General features: G+C 50.3%; 1 protein-coding gene across 1 annotated transcript in view; it reads left to right on the top strand.

Moving 5' to 3' along the window:
* The window catches only part of LOC111723119 (cadherin-23-like), a 299,920-nt gene that overhangs the window by 170,202 nt on the left and 109,363 nt on the right, over nt 1-20,355 (top strand). Inside the window, exon 9 of the mRNA XM_023509484.1 lies at nt 6,202-6,280. Within this exon, the coding sequence (XP_023365252.1) occupies nt 6,202-6,280 (79 nt within the window). The remainder of the gene's footprint in view (nt 1-6,201; nt 6,281-20,355) is intronic.

Below are 20,355 nucleotides of genomic sequence, written 5' to 3'. Positions count from 1 at the left end.
AGTATCTGTTATCTTCCTGAGATACTTCACTGAGGATAATAGTCTCCAGTTCCATCCAAGTTGCTGCAAAGGACATTATTTCCTTCCTTTTTATGGCTGAGTAGTACTCCATGGCATGTATACCCAATAGGCAACTTCCTTTCACCAAGATGCACACTGTGCTCCTGGGCCTGACCCCCAGTTTGGAGTTCATGGATGTCCTGACCCCTGGCATCCTTGATTTGACTGCTTCAAAGCACTAGGCCCAGTCTCCTGGTGTGTGGGCCTGGCATTTGGCCATTTGTTTCTTGGGGCCAGATGTGGATAGAGGATCCAACAAGCAAAGTTGTTACTGAAGATGTTTGAAGCGGCTTTGAGAGCAGAGGGGGATATCCCCAGCCCCAGCCTTCTGCATCTTGGCATTCATCCTATGGACAGCAAAATCCCCAGTCTTTGAGACTGAAGACTGTCCCTGCTCAGCCCAGCTCATCTCCCATCACTCCCCCAGACCCTTTTCCCTCTGCCACCCCACCTTTTCTAGGCCTGACATGCTGTTTTCAGATGAAAACTACCTGCCTATAGCCCATGGACATCCCCTGAGTGCTCAGGGCTCTTGAACAGCTTGCCTCTGCTTCCCTGCTGCACCAGATGGGTAGGTCATTAGGGACAGAGTTTGCTGGGGGCGGAGCACACAGTGGGTGCCCAGGAAGTGTTTAAGGGATGGGAGAATGAGCAGGCCAGCCGGTGCCTGCTGCAGACCAGCACACTCCCCATCTTATACCTTCTCGTGCCTGTTCTCATCTCCAGTCCAATGTCTACCCACCGGTTAGTTCCCAGTTCACTCTCCACCTTTCTTAGAATTCTTTTCCTGACTTCTTCTCTACCAGTCCCAGAGGTAGAGATCCCTCTCCTTCAACTCTTGTAGAATCGACTCTTTCCATGCTGCATAATTTTCTGCATAATTATAATCTCAGCAGTAATCTTCTCTTTTGTATGTGGGTTTTCTGAGTCTTTGGGAATTGTAAGCCCTGGAAGCTCAAAAGTAACCCATGTTCTTTGGGTCTCATAGAGCATCATACGCATGGCAGATTACTAAGAAGATGCCGAAAGCCAACTTGATCAAAATAGGTGACCAGGCAACCAGAGCAATGCAGAGAAGTCCCCACACTGCCATTCGTTCACCTTGGCCAAATCTCGCTGCCTCATGACCACTTGCTCTCAGGGAAACTAGGGCTAATAGAATCTGTATTAGTGCCTCCTATACTCAGGATACTGACATTTAGCGGACATTAAACCACAGTGGGTCAGTTTTTTATAGTGAGATTGGGTTGGGGCTCCCAGCCTCAGCTTCCTTTCAGAGTCGCAAGAGTTGGCAAGATGGGTGTTCTTGTTGGGACTGTCCTTGAGACCCTTCATTTTATATATTTTTTTAGCATCTCTATATCTTAGCAGACTAATAAAACTATGTTTAATAGTTTCAGGTCTGCAGATTTGAATCTGTCCATTCATTCATCTGGGCTTCATTATTCATCCATCAGACATTTATTAGACCCCTCCTGTATGTAAGCCCTGTGCTAAGCCACACCCTCTGCTCTCCAGATGGTTCCACAGGCTACAGCTAGGGTGGCCTCTCAGTCTAAGCAGACCAGACCTGCCCACCTTAACTCCCAGTCTCCCCTCTTGGGCTCATGGATCTTGATATCTCTTTGCCATGCTAGCATTGTCTTTTGGTCCCCTTTGAGGACACTAAGGCCAATGTCTGGGTTGCTGCTGAATAGGAGGGGCCGGTCTGAGCCCCACTGCATGGCTCATGACAGGGCTGGGAAAGGAAGTAAGTTGGGGGTTTCAGACTCCCCAGGCCTGGCCTGGCTCCCCAGTGCCCACAGAAGCATCTCTGTGTCCACGCACCTGTCTTTCTCTCTCCTCCACACTGGAGAGGAGTTCTTGAGTTCCCTCATCTTGTACAGAGTTTTTCTCCTTCAGGCCCGTTCCCCTACACTCCTAGCCTGGCTTTTCCAGACTTCTAATTGGTTTCTCTGCCTTGATCTGGGCCTTCCATGTCCATTTACGGTGTGGAGCCCTGATTTAATGCAATAATTGCCCAGCTGGGCCAGGACTGCAACACACGGCAGCCTGAGAGCCTCCCAGCCCAGAGGACCCCTGCGCCCCCTTTCCCGGCCTCTGTTGCCTGGGGCCTCCACGCAGACCTTCCCCACTCTCCCTGGCTCTCCTCTTTATCTGCGGCTCCCAGCATGTGTGCCTCCCTCTATCAGTGTATCGGGCTAGCATGCCTCATCTAAAGTGTATATATTACCTAATAAAATCCTTCTTATTTGGGATTATTGCATCAGATTTTAATTTCCTCACTCGAGCAGCAGCATGTCGGCCTGCCCGTCAGTGAAGGACCGATAGAAGGTGAAAAGAGCGGATAAACTGCACAAATTACTGCCAGCTGATGCCTATCAGCCCTTTGACTGGAATTGACTGGAATTAAGGACTGAGAAATAGGATTTTCTACCTCAGAATGTGCTGTGGCAGCTCTCGTCGGAAGTCCCCTTCAGCCCCCGTGGCCTCCTCCCTGCCAGGGGCGCCTCCCACTCCCGAAGCAAACTGCATGTCCACCTTTCAAGTCCTTAATCCTGTCATGGAAATGGGGGGTGGGGACGTCTCAGCTGAGCTGGCAGGGAAGGAAGAGGACGGGGACTCCTGAGGCCAGGCACAGCCGGTTGGCCTCTGCATCACAGCTCCCCCGGCCAGGGCTTTTTTCAGAAGGAGACGAGCAAAGAAAGGGAGAGACACGGTTCCTTCCAGAGAAGTCCAGCTTCTCAAGACTGTGTCCTCAGTTCCCACCAGTACCCAGGCCTCACAGGCTGCGGGTGCATCCATACCCCTCTGGACATACCTGCTAAGCACTTAGCCCTGGGCCCTCTCACTTCTGCTAGGGAGCAGTGGGGCCCCTTGGCTAACCCCAGTGTAGTGGGGTCTTCCATTCCCCAGTCACCCTCACCCCACCCACTCATCATACCTCGTGACCTTCAGCAAATCCCTGAACCTTTGGGCCTCCATTTCCTCCAAATACTCCTCCCATGAGGTCGTGAGGGAACCTGCACGCAGTCCGACAGTGAGGGAGGTGTGACAGAAGGAGCCTCCGTTAGGTACTCGGCACTGTGCTTGGCACATGTCACGTGCTCCACTCATGCTAGTTCTCCTAAGAAGCTGTGAGCTGTTTTGTTTTTTTGAGATCCAGTCTCACTCTGTCACACAGGCTAGAATGCTGCGGCCTCATCATAGCTCACAAAATCTCAAACTCTTGGACTCAAGCAATACTCCTGCCTCAGGCTCCCAAGTAGCTGTGACTCCAGGTGCCTGCCATGATACCCAACTAATGTTTCTATTTTTAGTAGAGACAGGGCCTCATTCTTGCTCAGGCTGGCCCTGAGCCCAAGCAGTCCTTCCACCTCAACCTCCCGAGTGCTAGGATTACGGGTGTGAGCCACCACTGCCAAATTAGATGGTCTTATAATGCACAGAAAACCCCTTATCTTTAGGGTAGAGATGATTAATCTGAGATGTTGGGAGTTTGAATTTTCTGAAATTGTTTGGAAGCTCCACGTGAATCTGGAAAGGGTCACCTAGGTTTTCATCAGATGCACCCAAGACTGCCAGGCCCCAATGAATAGTAAGTCACATTGACAGCATTTGCTGTGTGTCTGGTGCTGTTCTGGGTACTTTACATGTGCCAGCTGCTGAGGAGAGGGTTCTGTGATTATACTCACTTTATAGATGAGGAAAGCAAGGCAGTGAGGGGTCAAAAGTGACTAACTCAGAGGATTCAAACACAGGCAGTCTCACAACAGTGCCAGACTCTTAAGCACCTTGCTCTACTCCTCCCTTCCCTCCCATCACTAGGAGGCAGGACCCCACAGGCCTGCAAATCTCACACCTCTCTAGGGAGAGCCTCATTCTCCAGCAGGCCTCTTGCTCCCTGGAACATGGGTTCTCTTGGAGGGAAGAAGCCCCGTGGCAGGTTGGGCCCTGTCTTGAGCCCTGCATCTGGTTCCGGGCCTGCCTGCCTGCTTTCCTGGCCATGCCCTGGCACACTCCCCATCTGGGGAGACTCCCTGGAGCCCCAGATAGGCAGGGCGACCTCGGGAGTGTGGCCAGCTCCGGGCTGGGCAGGGCTACACTTCTCCATTCCCTCGTCTTTAGAAATAAGTTTCAGTATATTGAAAATATAATCACTGAGACTCCGAAACAAGAGCCGTGGGTTCCCAGGAGCCCCCATTCCTCCCTGTTAATTCCTTCTCATAACATTTCCAGTCTTTCTGGCTGCACTTGTATTAAAAGCTCAAGGTTTTATTAAAAGTGGATTTATTTACCCAAAAAGAGATGAAACCCCAAACTTTGCCAGGAACCTGTCAGCTTGCTTCATAGAAGCTCAGCTGTGACTCTTACTGGGTAGAGTCTCCTTGTCCTTCTGTCCTAGAGAGCCACCTGGCCTCCTCTGAACCCCCCAAGGGGACTCTGGATATCCCCATGCAGGAATGTCCACAGGGAGGTGCTCGCAGGGCTATGAGGACTGAGGGTTCTTTGGCCACCGGGTCCCCTCTTTGTACAAGCCCACACTGGCCACCTTATCTTGTCCTCCTGAGGCTCACTGTCTCAAGCACTGGACCTAGTTACTCTGCAGGCCAGGAGCAGATAGAGGATCACTGTGAAGGGCAGCAATGCCTGGGAAGGAGAGGAGGTGTGTTCCCCTGCTGTGTCCTAGCAGCAAGACTGGGAGGCCTTGAGGAGGGGGGCAGCTCATCCCCAGGGCAGAGGGCCTGTGGGTCAGGAAACAAACCCTTCTATACAGAAGATGAGGGTGGAGGGGGTGCAGCACAGGCTTCAGCTTCCTGCTGATAAGTGGTGAGTGATCAAGAGGCGGCCAAGGCCACAAGAGCCCTTCATTAGATACGGAGATGCCAGGGTTGATATTTCCCTAGAGGATGGGATGGGGACTGTTCTGCTGTCCATCACCAGGAAAGACTGCAACTCAGGGCCAGAACCTCAGGCAGGCAGGCGTGAGCAGGCACGCTGGCCTGGGCAATGGTGTGATAGGGCCTGCGGAGCAGGGTTAGGGCTGCCCTGGGCAAGGGACGACTCAGCAAGTGCTGGGGGTGATCCGAGGGTCCTCTCTTTTGCCTATTTAGTTAGTCTACCAATATTTGGACGTGCCATTATATGCCAGGCTCTCTTCCTAAGATAGTCTTCTGCCTCCAAGCCCTTGCCTGTACTGTATCTCCTGCCTGGAGCACCTTCCTTTTCATTTTCTTTCCCTAGAAAACTCCTACTCATTCTTCACAACCCATTCTAAATGCTGCCAAAAACTCCTACTCATTCTTCACAACCCATTCTAAATGCTGCCATCTGTGCAACCCTTTGCCAGTCCCTCCAAGTGGACTTCTCCTGTTTTCTGTCCATTTCTCTGTCCAATCCGTATGTATATACATGCTCTTTGTGTCTGTACAGAGGTTATTGTGCCTCATTCCTCCCCAGACTGTGTTCCCGTCCAGTAGTCCCAGATCTTGGCCTTTCCCCCACCAGTGCTGCAGAGGGAATGAGGGGGGTGTGGCAGAGCCACTGAGGCAAGAACCAGGTGCATTGCTGTGTGGGCCATGTGGCCGCCAAGGTTGCTGTGGTCATCCCTGGAGATCCTTGCTTTCAGGACTTATGATGCTTTCATCCATAGAGTAATTCATCTGTAATGTTCTCTTTTATGCAGACTCCACTAAAACAAGGTCCCAGAATGTTTGTTATTCATATTAAGGTGAGGCAAACTGAGGCCAGAGAGGAGCAGCAGCTTTCCTGAGGTCACACAGCAATATGATAGGTGGTTGAGATAGACACCAGGTTTCGTGTCCGCTTGCCGGATGCCCCTTATCTGTTCTTCCATCAGTGATTCATCCAAAATGATGAGGAATGTGGGGAGGGGAGGCAGGAGTGGGAGCATCAATGAGGCTGGGCCTCCCCACACAACTTGGGGTGTTTGGCTGAGGGCTTTGATGTGTGTCCCAAGGACAGTGGGGACAGCTGAGGCATGAGCACTTGGCCTCTGCTTCCTAGGCTGGTCTTGCTGCCAGCAGTCAGCCTGGAGAGGGAGGCTGCAAAACCATGACAGCTACAGAGAAAGGCAGCAGCCCAGGGGCCAAACTCAAATTCCTCATCTCTCCTACCCAGGGCACCACAGTGCGCATTATCACTGCCATCGACCAGGATAAAGGACGTCCCCGGGGGATTGGCTACACCATCGTTTCAGGTAAGGCAGAAATGGTGGGCAAGGGCAACAGCGTATGAGACCTCCTGCCAGGGGTGGTCCTCACCAGCAAACCCAAGAAGGGGACCCATGGAAAAAGGAAGGAGGCCATGGTGTCTGGGGGCTGCTTGGGTGGCATTGGGGGTTGGGAGTGTGGGCTGCCGTCTAAGATCTGAGGCCACTGGGTCCTTTGAGGGTCTGGGACTTTGATCTTGGGGAGTTGGTGACTCCCATGTAAACCTCCTCAGTGCTCTGGGTTTTTCTTTTTCTCTTCCTATTTGATGAAAAGGTAGCAGTTTTGACATCATTTTAGAACAAATGGAGCAGCACCTTTTGCTGATTTCATGCTCTTTTCACGTTTCCAACCATTAGGAATTCATGTCTCATCTGGAATGTTGCAGGGGAGGCACATTAGCCTTCCTGCCCTGCGCAGATCCTGTGGTTGAGTAGACTGGTGGCTGCCTGCAGAGATGGTTCTGGGCGATGGGATCCCTGACCCATGTTCCCGCCAATGACTGACAAAATGGCAGCTCCATTGGGCTGTCCCAGGGCCGGGTGGTCTTGGAGCAAGGCTGCTGGTGAGAGGTCCAGTGAGAGGCTGCTCACCCACACTGCTGTACCCCTGTATATTCTGCATACACACCCCACCCGTGACCTCCCTGCTCAGCCCACAAGCTGGTGAAGGATCAGCCTGGTGTGTCTGAGCAGTCCAGACTGATGGCTAAGAGGATGTCAGGCCACCAGTCCAGTGTCCACTCATTGTCCCTCCCAGCCACCCCCCATCTTTAAGACAAGGAATGGCCTTGTTGGACCATGCTCCCCCTGAAGCTCAGAAGACAGCAAGGCATGTGATCAAAAATGTAGAGGTGGCTCGTACCTGTAATACCAGCATTTTGGGAGGCTACTTGGGATGATCTCTTGAGGCTAAGAGTTTAAAGCCAGCCTGAGCAGCACAGAAAGATCCCCATCTCTACAAAAAATGAAATAATTAGCTGGGCACTTGTATTCCCAGCTACTTGGAAGACTGAGGCAGACGGATTGCTTGAACCCAGTAGTTTGAGGTTGCATTAAGCTGTGATCACACCACTGAAGTTTAGCCTGGATGACAGAGCAAGACTCTGTCTCAAAAAGAAATAAAGGGTCAGATTATTTAATATATGTAAAGAACTTAGTTAATGTTATGTAAAGAACTTCATAAATATTAGCTAATATTATTATGACTACTAGCAGCTAATATTACCTCAAGAAGGTAGGGGTTAGCTGGTGGGAGGGAGATATCTCACATCCTTGGAAATGCAGGACATCAGGGATAGCATAGACTCCCGAGACCTGCAGCTGCTGGGATGACTAGTATTGTGCCCCTAAGCCAGGGATACCCCTGGACCCAGAAAATGCAGGCCCAGCCCAGGTGGTGTCAGCAGGAGCATGGCTGTGGGCCCCTCATTACCCCTCCCTCCATTTCCCCATTCTGGTGCCCAGTTCAGGACTTAGCGTAGAGTAAACCTCAGTATGTACTTGTGGAATGGATGAATCAATTGTGAATTAATGATATTTAGGGTAGCAATTTTTCAAACTCCAACATGCCCAAGAATCACCTAGGGTTCCTACCAAAAATACACAGTCCTTGGCCCCCACAGAGATTCTCATTCTGTATGTCTGGCCCGGGTCGCCAGGTGGTTGAAGTACAGGCATCCTGGGGCAGGATGTGAGAAAGCCGGCCCTCACCCTGGGAACGGAGGGCCCTTTCCAGGTGGGGAGGAGAGGAGGGCGGAGTCCCATCCTGGTGCTGATGGAATTTTGCAAGTGAGGACGCAAAGGAAATGCCTCCCGAGATGGGGGCATGTGCTGGGGACTTGAGGAAACCCTAGAGATCCCAAGGGCAATGGAGTCGGGAGGCTGGGATAAAGTGGCAGTGAGAAGGGAACTCAGGGCTGAGTGGGAGAAGGTCTCTTCATGTCCCCACTGCCCCTGGGCTGGTTTCAGGAGTTCCTCAGCTTGGAAGAGTCAGGCAAGTAGAACCTGGCCTTGAGTCACGCCAGAACAGGATGAGCATTCAGGGACAGCTGCCTGCAGCACTTTGGAAGGGCATAGTCACCAGGTTACCCTACTGAAATGAAAAAGAGACCTAGCATGTGAAACCACAGGGAAGGGATATGTGTGGAGGTGGGGACAGGAGGCAGAAACTTCTGGAAGGCCTAGGACACGTAACATAGCTTTATAGGGTGCTCAATGCCAGCACAGATGTGCGTTGGGGGTTTTGAGAAAGGATGGCAAATGGGTTTCTTCTCACGTGCCCACTTTGATTGATTGGCAATGGCTGCCTGAAGAGGATGCTACAGCCAGACAGGCTCAGTGCAGGATTCAACTGATCAAGTCTGCTGTGGGCGTGTCAATGGAGAGGGCAGAGCCTGTGCCAAGTATTTGACATCCTTGGTAAGTTAGCACTGGAACCGCTATCTCATGGGTGTTTGTCACCCTGCTCTGCCCAATCCCTGTTGGATAGGGAGAAGCTTGAGAAAGGGCACTTGTACCTTTCCTTTCCTACCCATCCTGACTGTCTGCACTGGGCTTCTCTGCCCTAGTCCTGCCCCTCTCAGCCTTGGGCTGGGCTGGCATGGTCTCCTCAAGAGCCAGCCTTGCTGGGTGCCTAAAGCAGGTGGATGGGCAGGAAGGTGTAGTCCCAGGGGAGCAGGTAGACAGTAGGCCAGGATTTGGCTTCATTGCTACCTCCCTTGGCCACTGTAGATGCTGCTGAAAAGAATTCTGTCTGCCAAGGGCCTGTCCCATACACCTGCCCCTCTGGTGACTTTTGGTTGCAGCCCTCTCCTGGGTGGCTTAGCCGGTGCCCACTTAGCATGAAGCAGGAAGGAGGGATGGTTCATGTGCCCCATCACCCTGAGGGCATTTTCATGGCAGAGGAGGGATGAGGCTGGAGGGGGTGTCTGTCGAGACCACAAGCTGGGCCAGCTGTCAGGGAGGAGAGTGCCTGACAGCACTCAAGCCGGCCCCAGGTACCTCTGGGAGCCTGCCCCAGCCCTGGGCGCTCAGGAACCATTCTCTTTGAAAGTGAGAAGTGAGGTCCTTGAGGGGCCCCAGAGCCAGGTGAGGAGTCTTGAGGACCACTAGGGTGGGTGACTTGAGTCTCCAGGTTGGTCTGTCTGTGTGTTGGCAAGGCCAAGTGCTCCATATGGGTGGACACAGGGCTGAGCCCCCCAGGGGTCCATGACACAGGTTAACCTGCTCCTTGAGGCCCCATTCCCTCTGGGCTGTTTATCAGCCTGCAGCTGTGGGGATTTATGTCCGCACACCAGCACTTTCCCCATTACTAATGACCCTTCTGTTTTGCCAAGAACAAAGAGGCCTTCAGCCATAAGTTATGGCTGCATTGCCATCAATTTGTTCTCAGCCCCTCGTGGCCAAACTGAGACTGAGGAATGACAAGTTCTTTCCCACAGAGGACCTGGCATGAGCCCCATCTGTTCCCTCAGCCTGTGTCTGCCCTACCAGCCACCAGGGGCATCATTTCCTCCGGGGGTCTGATCAAAGCAGGGTTTTGTGGGCTCCCTTCCCTGGTGGCCGGCCCATCCTGTGATCTCAGCAGACTCCCTGTCTGTCCTCGTACCCCTCTATGAGACAAAGACAGTCCTGCTTTGAGGGGCAACTGTACCTCTCCCATCCCAAAGCACTGGTCTTGAAGTCCAAAGTTATGGGTTTGAGGCCCAATTCCGCCAGTCATGTTCTGAGCTAGACCAGCCTCTTGGTCTACAGCCGTGGAATGGAGTTAATAATCCCTATAGTGGATGAGATGGGGCTGGAGAGACTATAAAGGGCCACAAAATGTTAAGGATTATTAACTAACAGGGAGCAGGACCCAGGGATCCGTGGGCCCTGTTCATTTATTTGCGTACAGAGCAGTGGCTACGAGTATGGGCTCTGGGGCACTGTCCATGGTAGCAGCATCCAGCTGTGCAGGCCAGTACAGTTGCCCACGTGGCTGCCAAGCACTTGAGATGTGGCTAGTCTGAGCTGAAATGTACTATAACTGTAACACACCAGATTTTGAAGACTCAGTGTGTAAAAAAAGACCATAAAATATCACTTTAATAATGTATTACATTGAAGACATGTTGAAATGATAGTATTTTGGGCATACTGGGTTAAATACAACATATTATTTAAATTAATGTCACCTTTTTTCATAACTACTAGAGAATTTTCAGTTACACATGTGCTCCCATTCTGTTTCCATCGGCAGCTGTGTTCTAGAGGAGATGGCCTGGGCTCAGCTTCTGCCACCAACCAGCTGTGTAATCTTCTAAGCATCATTTCCAATCTGTAAAATGGAGATAATGATAGCCCAGGCCTCAGAGGGATTAAGCAAGCTAACACAAGCAAGCAGCCAAAGAGCACCTGGTTTTATAGTAAGTGCCCAGCAGACAGGGACTGTTAATATCCACCCGCGGTTTGGGGGCCTGGAGCTGTGCTGATGCCCTGAGGAATGGTGGGGACCTAGGCACCATCTCAGCCTCAGGAACCTGCAGTTTGATTGCCCAAGAAGCACAGGATATGTTGATGTTGACATGGAATGATGGCTTCCTGGGGAATCCATTAGAACTGTTCTTTCTACTTTTGTGTATGTTCAAAAATATGCATAATAAAAAGTAAGAAACAATCCATGGGAGGGGACTCCTCAGTTGTCCGTCACATCGTGGGTGAGGAGACTCACTGAGGAGGAGATCAGGGAAGCCAGGAACTGCTGATGAGAAGGAATTAGCTGTGAAGAGCAGAGGGCAGGTAGAAGGAATAGTGTGGGCACAGACCCGAGAGCAGGAGAGCACAGCACCTTCATGCCGCTGCAGTAATTGAGTGTAGCCGGGCACAGGGCACAAGAGGTGGTAGGGACATGAGGCCACAGAAGAAGCCAGGGCCAGGCCAGGCAGCATGTGGGAGGCCCAGAATTCCAGCAAAAGGAGGAATATCGTAGTGCCCAGCTAAGAGACAGCGGCAGTCCCAAACAGCCATAATGGGGGAACAGAGTCAGACAGAGCCCAGAGAGGATGTGGAGGCCAAGTTGGCAGGAGGCACTGACGGGACAGGGCTGTAGGAGAGGGGGAGCTCTGTCCTCTCTCCATGCTGGGGAGGCCTAGTCTCTTTTTGTGGCCCACACCCCTTTCCCATCTGCTGTTTTTTGCAGCTTAGGAATATCCCCAGAATGAGGAGATGGGAACCCCGTTTTGGGGGTGTCTGCCGTCTGCCTTGAAACAGTCTGTGAGGGAGATATGTTACTCTACTTTGTAGAAGCGAAAGCAAGGCTCAGAGAGTTGACATAGATTGGCAGATGGTCACAGCTGCCAAGTGGCAGAACAGGGATTTGAACCCATCTCTCAGGTCCCCAAACTACCCAGTTTCCATGCAAACAGTTCTCAAAGCATGATGCACAGACCAGCAGCATCAGCACCAGCAGAAAATTATCAGAAATGCCAGCTTCTGCACCACACCATAAACCTACTGAATCAGAAGGTCTGGGGCTGGCCCCAGGGACATTTCTGCTGCTGGGCTAGGACCACCCTTTGAGAAGCTCTGGTCTAAAAGAGCATGTGGTCTCAACAGTAGGGATATCACCCTCAAAAGGGAGAAATTGTCTACTTGGTGGGAACAAAAAAATCTTACTCTTTTTATGTGTAGAGCAGATGTATATTATATCTGTGGTCTTAGAATTTCATGTGTGGGGAGTTGAGCAGTTAGGAAAAAAAGGTCTCACATGGCTCCTGGGTTCCTGGGGGTAAGATGGGCCATAGTGAAAACAAAGTTGAGAATAAAGAACAGGTGAGAGGCCAGGTGCAGCAGCTCATGCCTGTAACCCTAGCACTCTGAGAGGCCAAGGTGGGTGGATTGCTTAAGCTCACAAGTTCGAGACCAGCCTGAGCAAAAGTGAGATGCCCCCACCACTCTACTAAAAATACAAAAACTGAGGCAAGAGGATCACTTGAGCAAGAGTTGTAGGTTGCTGTGAGCTATAATGCCATGGCACTCTACCCACGGTGACAGCTTGGGGCTCTGTCTCAAAAAAATAAAGAAAAAAAGAATAGGTGAGAAGTAATAAGACCAAATCCCTGACTCCCAGCTTGAAAGGCAGTGGACTGTGAAAGGCTGTGACCAGGTCACAGCGGGGGGCCTGCCCAGGTGTGCTAGTGGAAGACAAAACCTTCCCTTGCAGTCTCTGGGCTTCATTATGATGGTACCAAGTGAGGAGTTTCCCTGAATATACACTGAGGACTGAGGAGGAAGGCTGCATGTGCATGTGTGTGTGTTTGCATGGGAATGTGTGTGTGTGCATGCACAAGTGTGCATGTGTGTTGGTAGAGAGAATAGTAAGATACAGCCAGGCTTACACCAACGCTCCCCCTTTTGCTAATAACTGAATTAGGCTCCTGGCCATGGCCTGGTGGGGGACAGCTATCATAGGAAACTATCGTGCAAAGCACATCAAAGCCCTTGTGATTAAGCTGCTTGGCATTTTTATACCCTTAAGAAGTGAAAACTCAGAAGTGGAATTGCTTTGGAACTTTGAATCACACGCCACAGCTCCTGGCTTGGGGTATCACACTGGGCGTCTAGAAGCCCCAGATGCTTCAGGGCATCAGAGGGAACGGCCCACCTGGCTGGATCCAAGAAGTAGCCAGGGAGGAGGAGGGTAGATCAGAGAAGGGTGATAGGCCAGTTGCTAGAGGACAGAGAAGGCAAACGAAGTAGGTTCTTGAGTGCGGCTGGGGTGGAGGAAATGAATGTGAGGTCCTTCGGAGATTCACCTCCCAGGAGTTCTGGATGGGTTAGAGCAGGAAGCACTGGATCAAGCATCCTCTGCTGAGAGGCTACTGCTCCACTCTAGTCTTGCCTGGACCAGTTAGTTCTAGGGAGCTGTTGTGGAGATGTACAGGAGGGGAGATAGCAGGCTCTGGTGAGGGACTGAAAATAGATGATCTAGAAAAAAGAGAAGACAAACTACTAACTTCTGAGTCTAGGTTTCTGGAGTCCAGGTGGTAGCCTAGGCAGAAAGGGAGATATTCATAAGGAAAGCCAACTTGTTTACACCCTGAGCCTGTGAATGCCACCATAGATTCACACCAGCATCCCCATCCTGCACCCATGGCAGACATCACTAGATGATCCCAGCACACAGATAAGCCCCCAAACCTTTCTTATCTGCCCTCTGGTAGCCATTGAAGTTGATAAGCATTCTTTCTCAAGGTGGAGTGAACAAACCACACAAGGTTTGGGTTTAGCCTATTTGCATCCCATAGTTCTCTCTTAAGAAAATAGAGGGACAGGAGCCTCTGGAGGATTTTTTATTTACCTGTTCAAATATGCTGGCATGTTAATTGCAGTTCTCTCCCTCTACCATACCAAACAGTAATCTATTACACCAACATTCACATCCTCCTGACAAACCACAGGAAAGCCTGTACTTTATTCTCTCCCATCTTCCTCCCTCCTCTTTCCAGGGCTCACTTCCTGCCAGCCAGCCTCTCCTGATGCACTCACGCCCCCTCCTTGTAATGAACTCGGCTTTACTGCCTGCTCGTGATTCCCTCCCTCTCCCTTAATGAGGCCCAGTATGCTCTTGGTCAGTAACAGTGGCTTGCCCCTTGCTTCTTTCCCATAAATAACATTGGCCGGTGGACTTTTAAGAGGTTTCATGGCAGCACAGCCTGAGTCTCTGCCTCTCTGTATCTTGTCTTCCCCACACCCTCCTCATGGGCAGGAGTCTCTGTCCCTTCCTCAGGACATACAGCCTCCTAGGCGCCCACTATACTATGGAGCACCCCCAGGACCTGCCCCCTTTTCAAGACCTGAGTCCACTTTCAGCTGCGCAAGAAGTGGACTGCATGGGGGATCAATTCAGGGACCCACTTCTCTTCAGACTGCCTGGGCTTTGGCAGGTTTGGGAGGATTCTTGTTTACGGCTAGAGTTCGTTTAATGTTGGGGAGGAGGTTCTAGCCCTTTCCCCCATATCAATAGGCATTGGGTTTTTTCTTCCTTGGCTCTTTTCTGTTTTGTCCTCATCTCTAAGTTGACTGCTTTGCATTGACTTCTGAGGGCTTTGAGATCTTTGGAGGAATATGAAATGAGCCAGCATTTATTTAGTTTGCGTTCTTTTCTCTCTTCCCTTGGTCCACCTCCGGTTTCTTGGCCAGTGATCAACATCAGACCATGAGTTTCTCTCTCTTTTATTTCATTCTTAATTTTTACTAATATTGTGGACACCCGTAAACCCACCGGCCCACTAGAGTTAGACGGTCACCCACACTGTCCATCTGCTTGTGCGTTCTTCCTCTGTCCCCATCCTTGCCTCCCAGCCCCCAGAACCACATTTTTGAATCTTGCACTTTTTATTCTCTTGTTTTTGGAAAAGATCTTGTCACATATATGTGGATCCCATATTACTTGGATTTAGTTGTCTTTGAACTTTATTTTTAACAATATCATGTTATCCACAGTCTCCTAGGACTTGTGTTTTCTACTCAGTATTGTACATCTAAGATTCATTCATGTGGTTTGGAGTAAGTATTGTTTGTTTTTGCTGTGTATTACTCCATCGTGTGAAAACAGCACAATTTATTCATCTGAGTCCCTGTCAATGTGTGCATGGGTTGATTTTTGCTATTACAAATCATGTTACTATGAACATCCCTTAAGTCTCTCTCGGTGTGAGAATTTGCCTTAGGCTACACACAGCATCCCTCATCTTGACTGTAACCCTAGAATGTGGCAACTAAGACGCACATAGTTCATGAAACATGCTTAGGGCCACATGGCACATAAGCGGTGGACCCAGGATTCAAACCCAGACCCTCCTGCTTCTAAAACCCAGGTTCTTTCTGCTACTGTTCATTATTCCGCCTGAGAAGCCAAGTAATTCATGTCAACCTCCTGGTCTGTGTGCAGGAGTACAATATTAGGATTCATTCATTCAGTCATTCCTATGTTCACCCGTTCATTGAGTTAACCAATGAATGAAGCAAAATAGCTAGTGTGCCAGGCTCCATGCTGGACCCCTGGGGCCAATTGTGAAGCAAAAGCCACTCTTCACTATCCTTGAGAGTTCTCATTCTAGTGGAGAAGAAGGATAATAAATGAGTCAGCAAGACAGTATCTCCCAGCTGTGTTAAGCATCAAGAAGAAGGTAGCAGGGTGAGGAGAAGGCAGCAGGAGTGAGGAGGCATTTAGGAAGGGGATTTGGGAAGGCGAGAACCAGAGCGATGTCAGCAGCTTGCCGCAGCCTCCCAGGCTGTGGGCACAGGAGGAGATCCCTGTCTCTCCCATCTCAGGAAAGGTCTCCAGTATCTTTTGGAGGCTTTGAACCTGAGTCAAGCCCCGCTAAGCAGCTCAGATCCCCAGCTCCCTTTTTCATCTGACTTACTGGATGACTGCTCAGCTTTCAAGGCAGCCCCTAGCCGGGGCTAATCTGAAATAAAAGTTTTTATTTATCTAGCTTGATACCTGGTACAAGGTTAAATCATACAAGAGAAAAAGCAATAAAAGAGAAAGATTAAGCATAAGGCGCCGTCTTAGGCATGCCCTTTTGCAATATGGTTACAAAGATATTAAGCTCGAAGTCACCCGCAACCCCACATTGCTGTTCCCTTGTCCCTCGGAGCAGAAGGGAGGAGAGGATGGAGTGGGGGCCGCAGGGGGGAGCCCCCTGGGGTGCCCTGCAGAGAGGGTAAGCAGCCAGATGGAGATCTAGCTACTCAGCCCATCAACCCTCTCCCACCCCCATGCAGCTCTGATTCATGACTTCCCAAGGGAACAAAAACATTGACATCTGCACCTACGTTCCTATCAGCATATCCATATCATCAGTATTTATTATGTGGCTGCTATGGGCAAGGCAAGGGGAGAGACAAGGGGTGAGACAAGGGGTGAGAAGCCTTGGTGACATCCCTTCCCACAGTCAGCCTGGGCTCAAATCTCAGGTGACGTTGAGCATATTACTTCTGTCTGTGCCTCAGTTTCCTCATCTATAAAACAGAAATACTAATAGGGCTCTTTTAAGGGTTAAATGCGTTAATACAAGTAAAGCTCTCAATACAGGGCCTCACATAGTATGCACTCAAGAAATGTTATTTATGCCTCAGTCCCTATAGCACCGTGGTTAAGGCACCAGCCACATACTCCAAGGGTGGCAGGTTCAAACCCAGCCCGGGCCAGCTACGCAACTGCAACCAAAAAATAGCCAGGTGTTGTGGCAGGTGCCTGTAGTCCCAGCTACTTGGGAGGCTGAGGCAAGAGAATCGCTTAAGCCCAAGAGTTGAAGGTTGCTGTGAGCTGTGATGCCATGGCACTCTACCAAGGGTGATATAATGAGGCTCTGTCTCAGAACAAAAGAAAAGAAAAGAAATGTATATATTACTATTATTGGCATCAAAAAAGATATAGTCTGGTTGATGACAAACACAAACAATACCTGGGTTCCTCAGAGTGTAAGTATTAACCCATTCATTGCCATGTGGGTTGTATTTATCTTACTCTAGTTTTGAGCTCAGGGCCTCATGAAGCATATATAACTCACATGTCTCTTGACCTGTCTTGACCTAATAAAACACTGTGACCACAAAGAAAAAAATGTTTTGTAGTATAGCAGTCCCTGTGTTAATGGAGTCTTTAAAACTCCAGGTCCCACTGGCTCATGCCCTCTCCTCCATACCTGCATAACCTAATACTTCAGGTCTCTGTAAAATCCCCACCACGTGTTACAGAAGCACCTACAACCCCAGAGGTGGGGAGGGAGGCAGTGGCCACGTGCTTTCTAACTGTCCTCCTAGTTCTTCTGCACCTGACCCCTTTGGGTGTCACCTGCGCAAAATAACCACTGGGCCCCTACTGTTAGCAGCCCCCGTGGTCCCTGAAATGGCCCAGCATCCTCTGGATCAGGCGTCCTCAAACTATAGCCCGCGGGCCACAGACAGCCCTCCTAGGACATTTATCTGGCCTGCCAGGTGTTTTTGCCTCCACTGCCTGTCCTGCTTAGCAGCCAACTCGTCCCCGGGCCCGCAGTCCGGCCCTCCAATGGTCTGAGGGACAGTGAACTGGCCCTTGTTTAAAAAGTTTGAGGACCCCTGCTCTGGATGGTCCATGACCCTGGAGCTAAAATGGATTGTGGGCAGCAACAGGGGAGCTCCTCGCCCTGCACAGGCTGCACGCGGGATCTCAGTCCCACAGCACCACTGCTTGGGCCCCTGCGCACTGCAGGCCACCTTTCCCCTCCACTGCAAAAAGCCCTTCACACTATAGGGCCAGACTGGTCCATGAGGATACCTTGCCACTCTCCTACCCGTCTTTCCTAGGTAATCCATGCTTTAAAGCACTTTGTAGAAAAAGAAAGGAAGAGAGCAAAGAAAGAGAAAAAGAAAAGAAACCTTTTTTCTAGCCAAAATGTCAGCCTCCTAAAAGCCCACCGATTCACCAGCTGTGTCTGGTGCCGACCCCAGGGAGGAGGAGCTGCACAAGTAATTCATCCGAAAAGCCTGCAGCATGGCATGTATGATAAGTACTTTAGGACATCAGGAAAGGGTTTGTTTTCCCCAAGAAAGACAGACCCTGAAGGATGGTTCTGAGGGGCCCTGAGGAAGGGGGCATGTCAGCTGCAGGGTAGGTTGTGAGCAAGGGTTCAGGGGCTCTTCCCCTCCAGCCCTAGCATGCTTCTGTGGGTTGGGACTCACAGAGAACTTTGAAGCTCCATGCCTATAGTGCAGCAGCTAGGGTGCCAGCCACCTACAGTGGAGCTGGTGGGTTCAAACCCAGCCCCGGCCTGCTAAACAACAGTGACAACTACAACAAAAATATAGCCGGGTGTTGTGGGCACCTGTAGTCTCAGCTACTTGGAAGGCTGAGGCAAGAGAATCACTTAAGCCCAAGAGTTAGAGGTTGCTGCAAGCTCTAGGGTGACATATTGAGACTCTATCTCAAAAAAAAAGAGAGAGCGAGCTTTGAATGGTAGACCAAGGAGCAAGACTAACATAGCAGTGACAGCTAACATTTCTTGGATGCTTAGGAATGGATTTAAATGATTTACCTACATCAGTTATTTTAATCTTCCCAGTAACCCCATGAGATGGTACTATTATTGTTAGCCCCATTTTACAGATGAGGAAACTGCCTAGGGTCAGATGGCTGGTAGAGGTGGGAATTGAACCCAGCAGGCTGGCTTCTGGCCCACTCTTCTCTGCTGCTTTCTGCCATGAACACCTGCCAGACTGCCCCAGTTTGGGAATCACCAGCCCTCCCTCTGGGCTCATCTAGACTTCCTGTGCTCCTCTGCAGCGTCTTTCTCTGCCTCTCTGTCAAGTGTTCTGAGTCAATTAACTCGCAGCCCTCCTTCAAATATTTGACCAATATCCTGGAAACAGAGATTTCAGAGCAGATATTTTCAGACATTGATTGAAGTGAACAAACATTCTGGCACAGAATGAATTTATTGCTTAACATCTCATTCTGCTGGGCTATGCTCTATCCCAGCCTCTCATTTCTTTTTTGGGGGGGGGGGGGGGATCAGGCTGCCTCTGTTTTTTAGCTCTCTGTCCTTCCTACCTCATGTTTCTGTGGGTACATGAGTACCCACACACACTCTGAAGGACCACATCAGCAAAGCACTTTTGAATCCAGGAAGGCGGAGGCTATAGGGCACTTCACAGCAGCATCCAGCAGACCAAGGGTTATTTTAAAGGGGCTGGTGACTAGTTTTTCTTCATGATGATGATAGGACTCCAAAGTGTCAACAAGAGTATTTTAGTTGAGACCTGAAGGAGCACTTTGCAGATGAGGATTTGAGGCCCTGGATGCTTTTGGCCCCTTTTAGAAGTCTGTAGGGATAGGAAAGTTGACTCCACAGACGTTCAGTGAGATCTCTGTGAGCCAGCTCTCCAGTGGGTGGTCTTGGGGAGACAATGCAATCTAATAGAAACAAAATGGAAAACCATGCCCTCAGAAACGTGAGGACCCATTGGAGTCCATCCACGTGGCATTAGCTGAGTGGCTGGTGCTGTCAGGAAGTCCTGGGGGAGATCAGAGGAGGCTGAAAGTGCTGGGGCTGGGGCAAGGACAGTGGCTTCACCTGAGAGCTTGTTCCCCAGTTGTGGGTTGTTTTTCTTGGGAATTGTTTTTGGTTGGGGCCCGGTTGGGGGTTGAATTACCTTTGATTCCCCCATTGGGCCGTTTTTTCCTTTTTGTTGCTCTTTCAGAATTTCTGTTTCCATCAGTTCTGTTTAGGAGAAAGTCCAGTTGTGTGCTCGTGTCCTTAACACCTCTGGAACCTTCAGCGGTTAAGGTGATACAGCTAACTAACCACACAGACAAACCACACGCGCTTGTTTTCCCCACGTGACCACCATCCTCTGTGTATGGCCAGTGAACTGTATTTATGATGCTCTTAAAACAGTTCCTTTTGGGTGGCACCTGTGGCTCAAAGGAGTAGGGCACCGGCCCCATATGCTGGAGGTGGCGGGTTCAAACCCAGCCCCGGCCAAAAGCTGCAAAAAACAAACAGTTCCTTTTAGGGTGATTTTTAAAGAAAAACAATCGAGTCAAATTAAATAAAAATATTAAACATAATAATACAAGTTGCATACAAATATGGTAGAATCAGGAGAAAGGGATCCAAATGACTGAAGACTGGGCAAGCTTGATGTAGGAGTGGTCTTGACTTGGACCTTTCCTTGAGTAACGTGGTGACTTTCCCTTTGAAACTCACCTTGATACGTGTGAAGTGCTCAGAACAGCTCCTGGCGCAGTGCAGGTGCTCAGGAGTGCCAGCCCTCTATTGGATAGGATGGCGGGAGTGAAGCCATCTTGGAAACAGGGTGCACTGGAGCCCTGGAGGCAGTATTCTTGGAACTGAGAGAGGGGCTGGTTAGGTGACAAGGACAGCATCCCAAGTAGGAGAGACTGAGATGAACAGAGGCTTAGAGGGATGACCAAGGGCATTTGAAGGGCGATGGAAAGGCCAACCAGGCTGCAGAAGAGGAAAGGTAGAAGGTGATTTGAAGGGTCTTGAAGACCAAACTAAGAAGAGTGGATT

The sequence above is a fragment of the Otolemur garnettii genome, unplaced genomic scaffold (genome assembly GCF_000181295.1).
Source record: "Otolemur garnettii isolate 467f Iridium unplaced genomic scaffold, OtoGar3 scaffold00008, whole genome shotgun sequence".
Lineage (NCBI taxonomy): Eukaryota > Metazoa > Chordata > Mammalia > Primates > Galagidae > Otolemur > Otolemur garnettii.
This window is presented reverse-complemented; position numbering and strand designations above follow the sequence as displayed.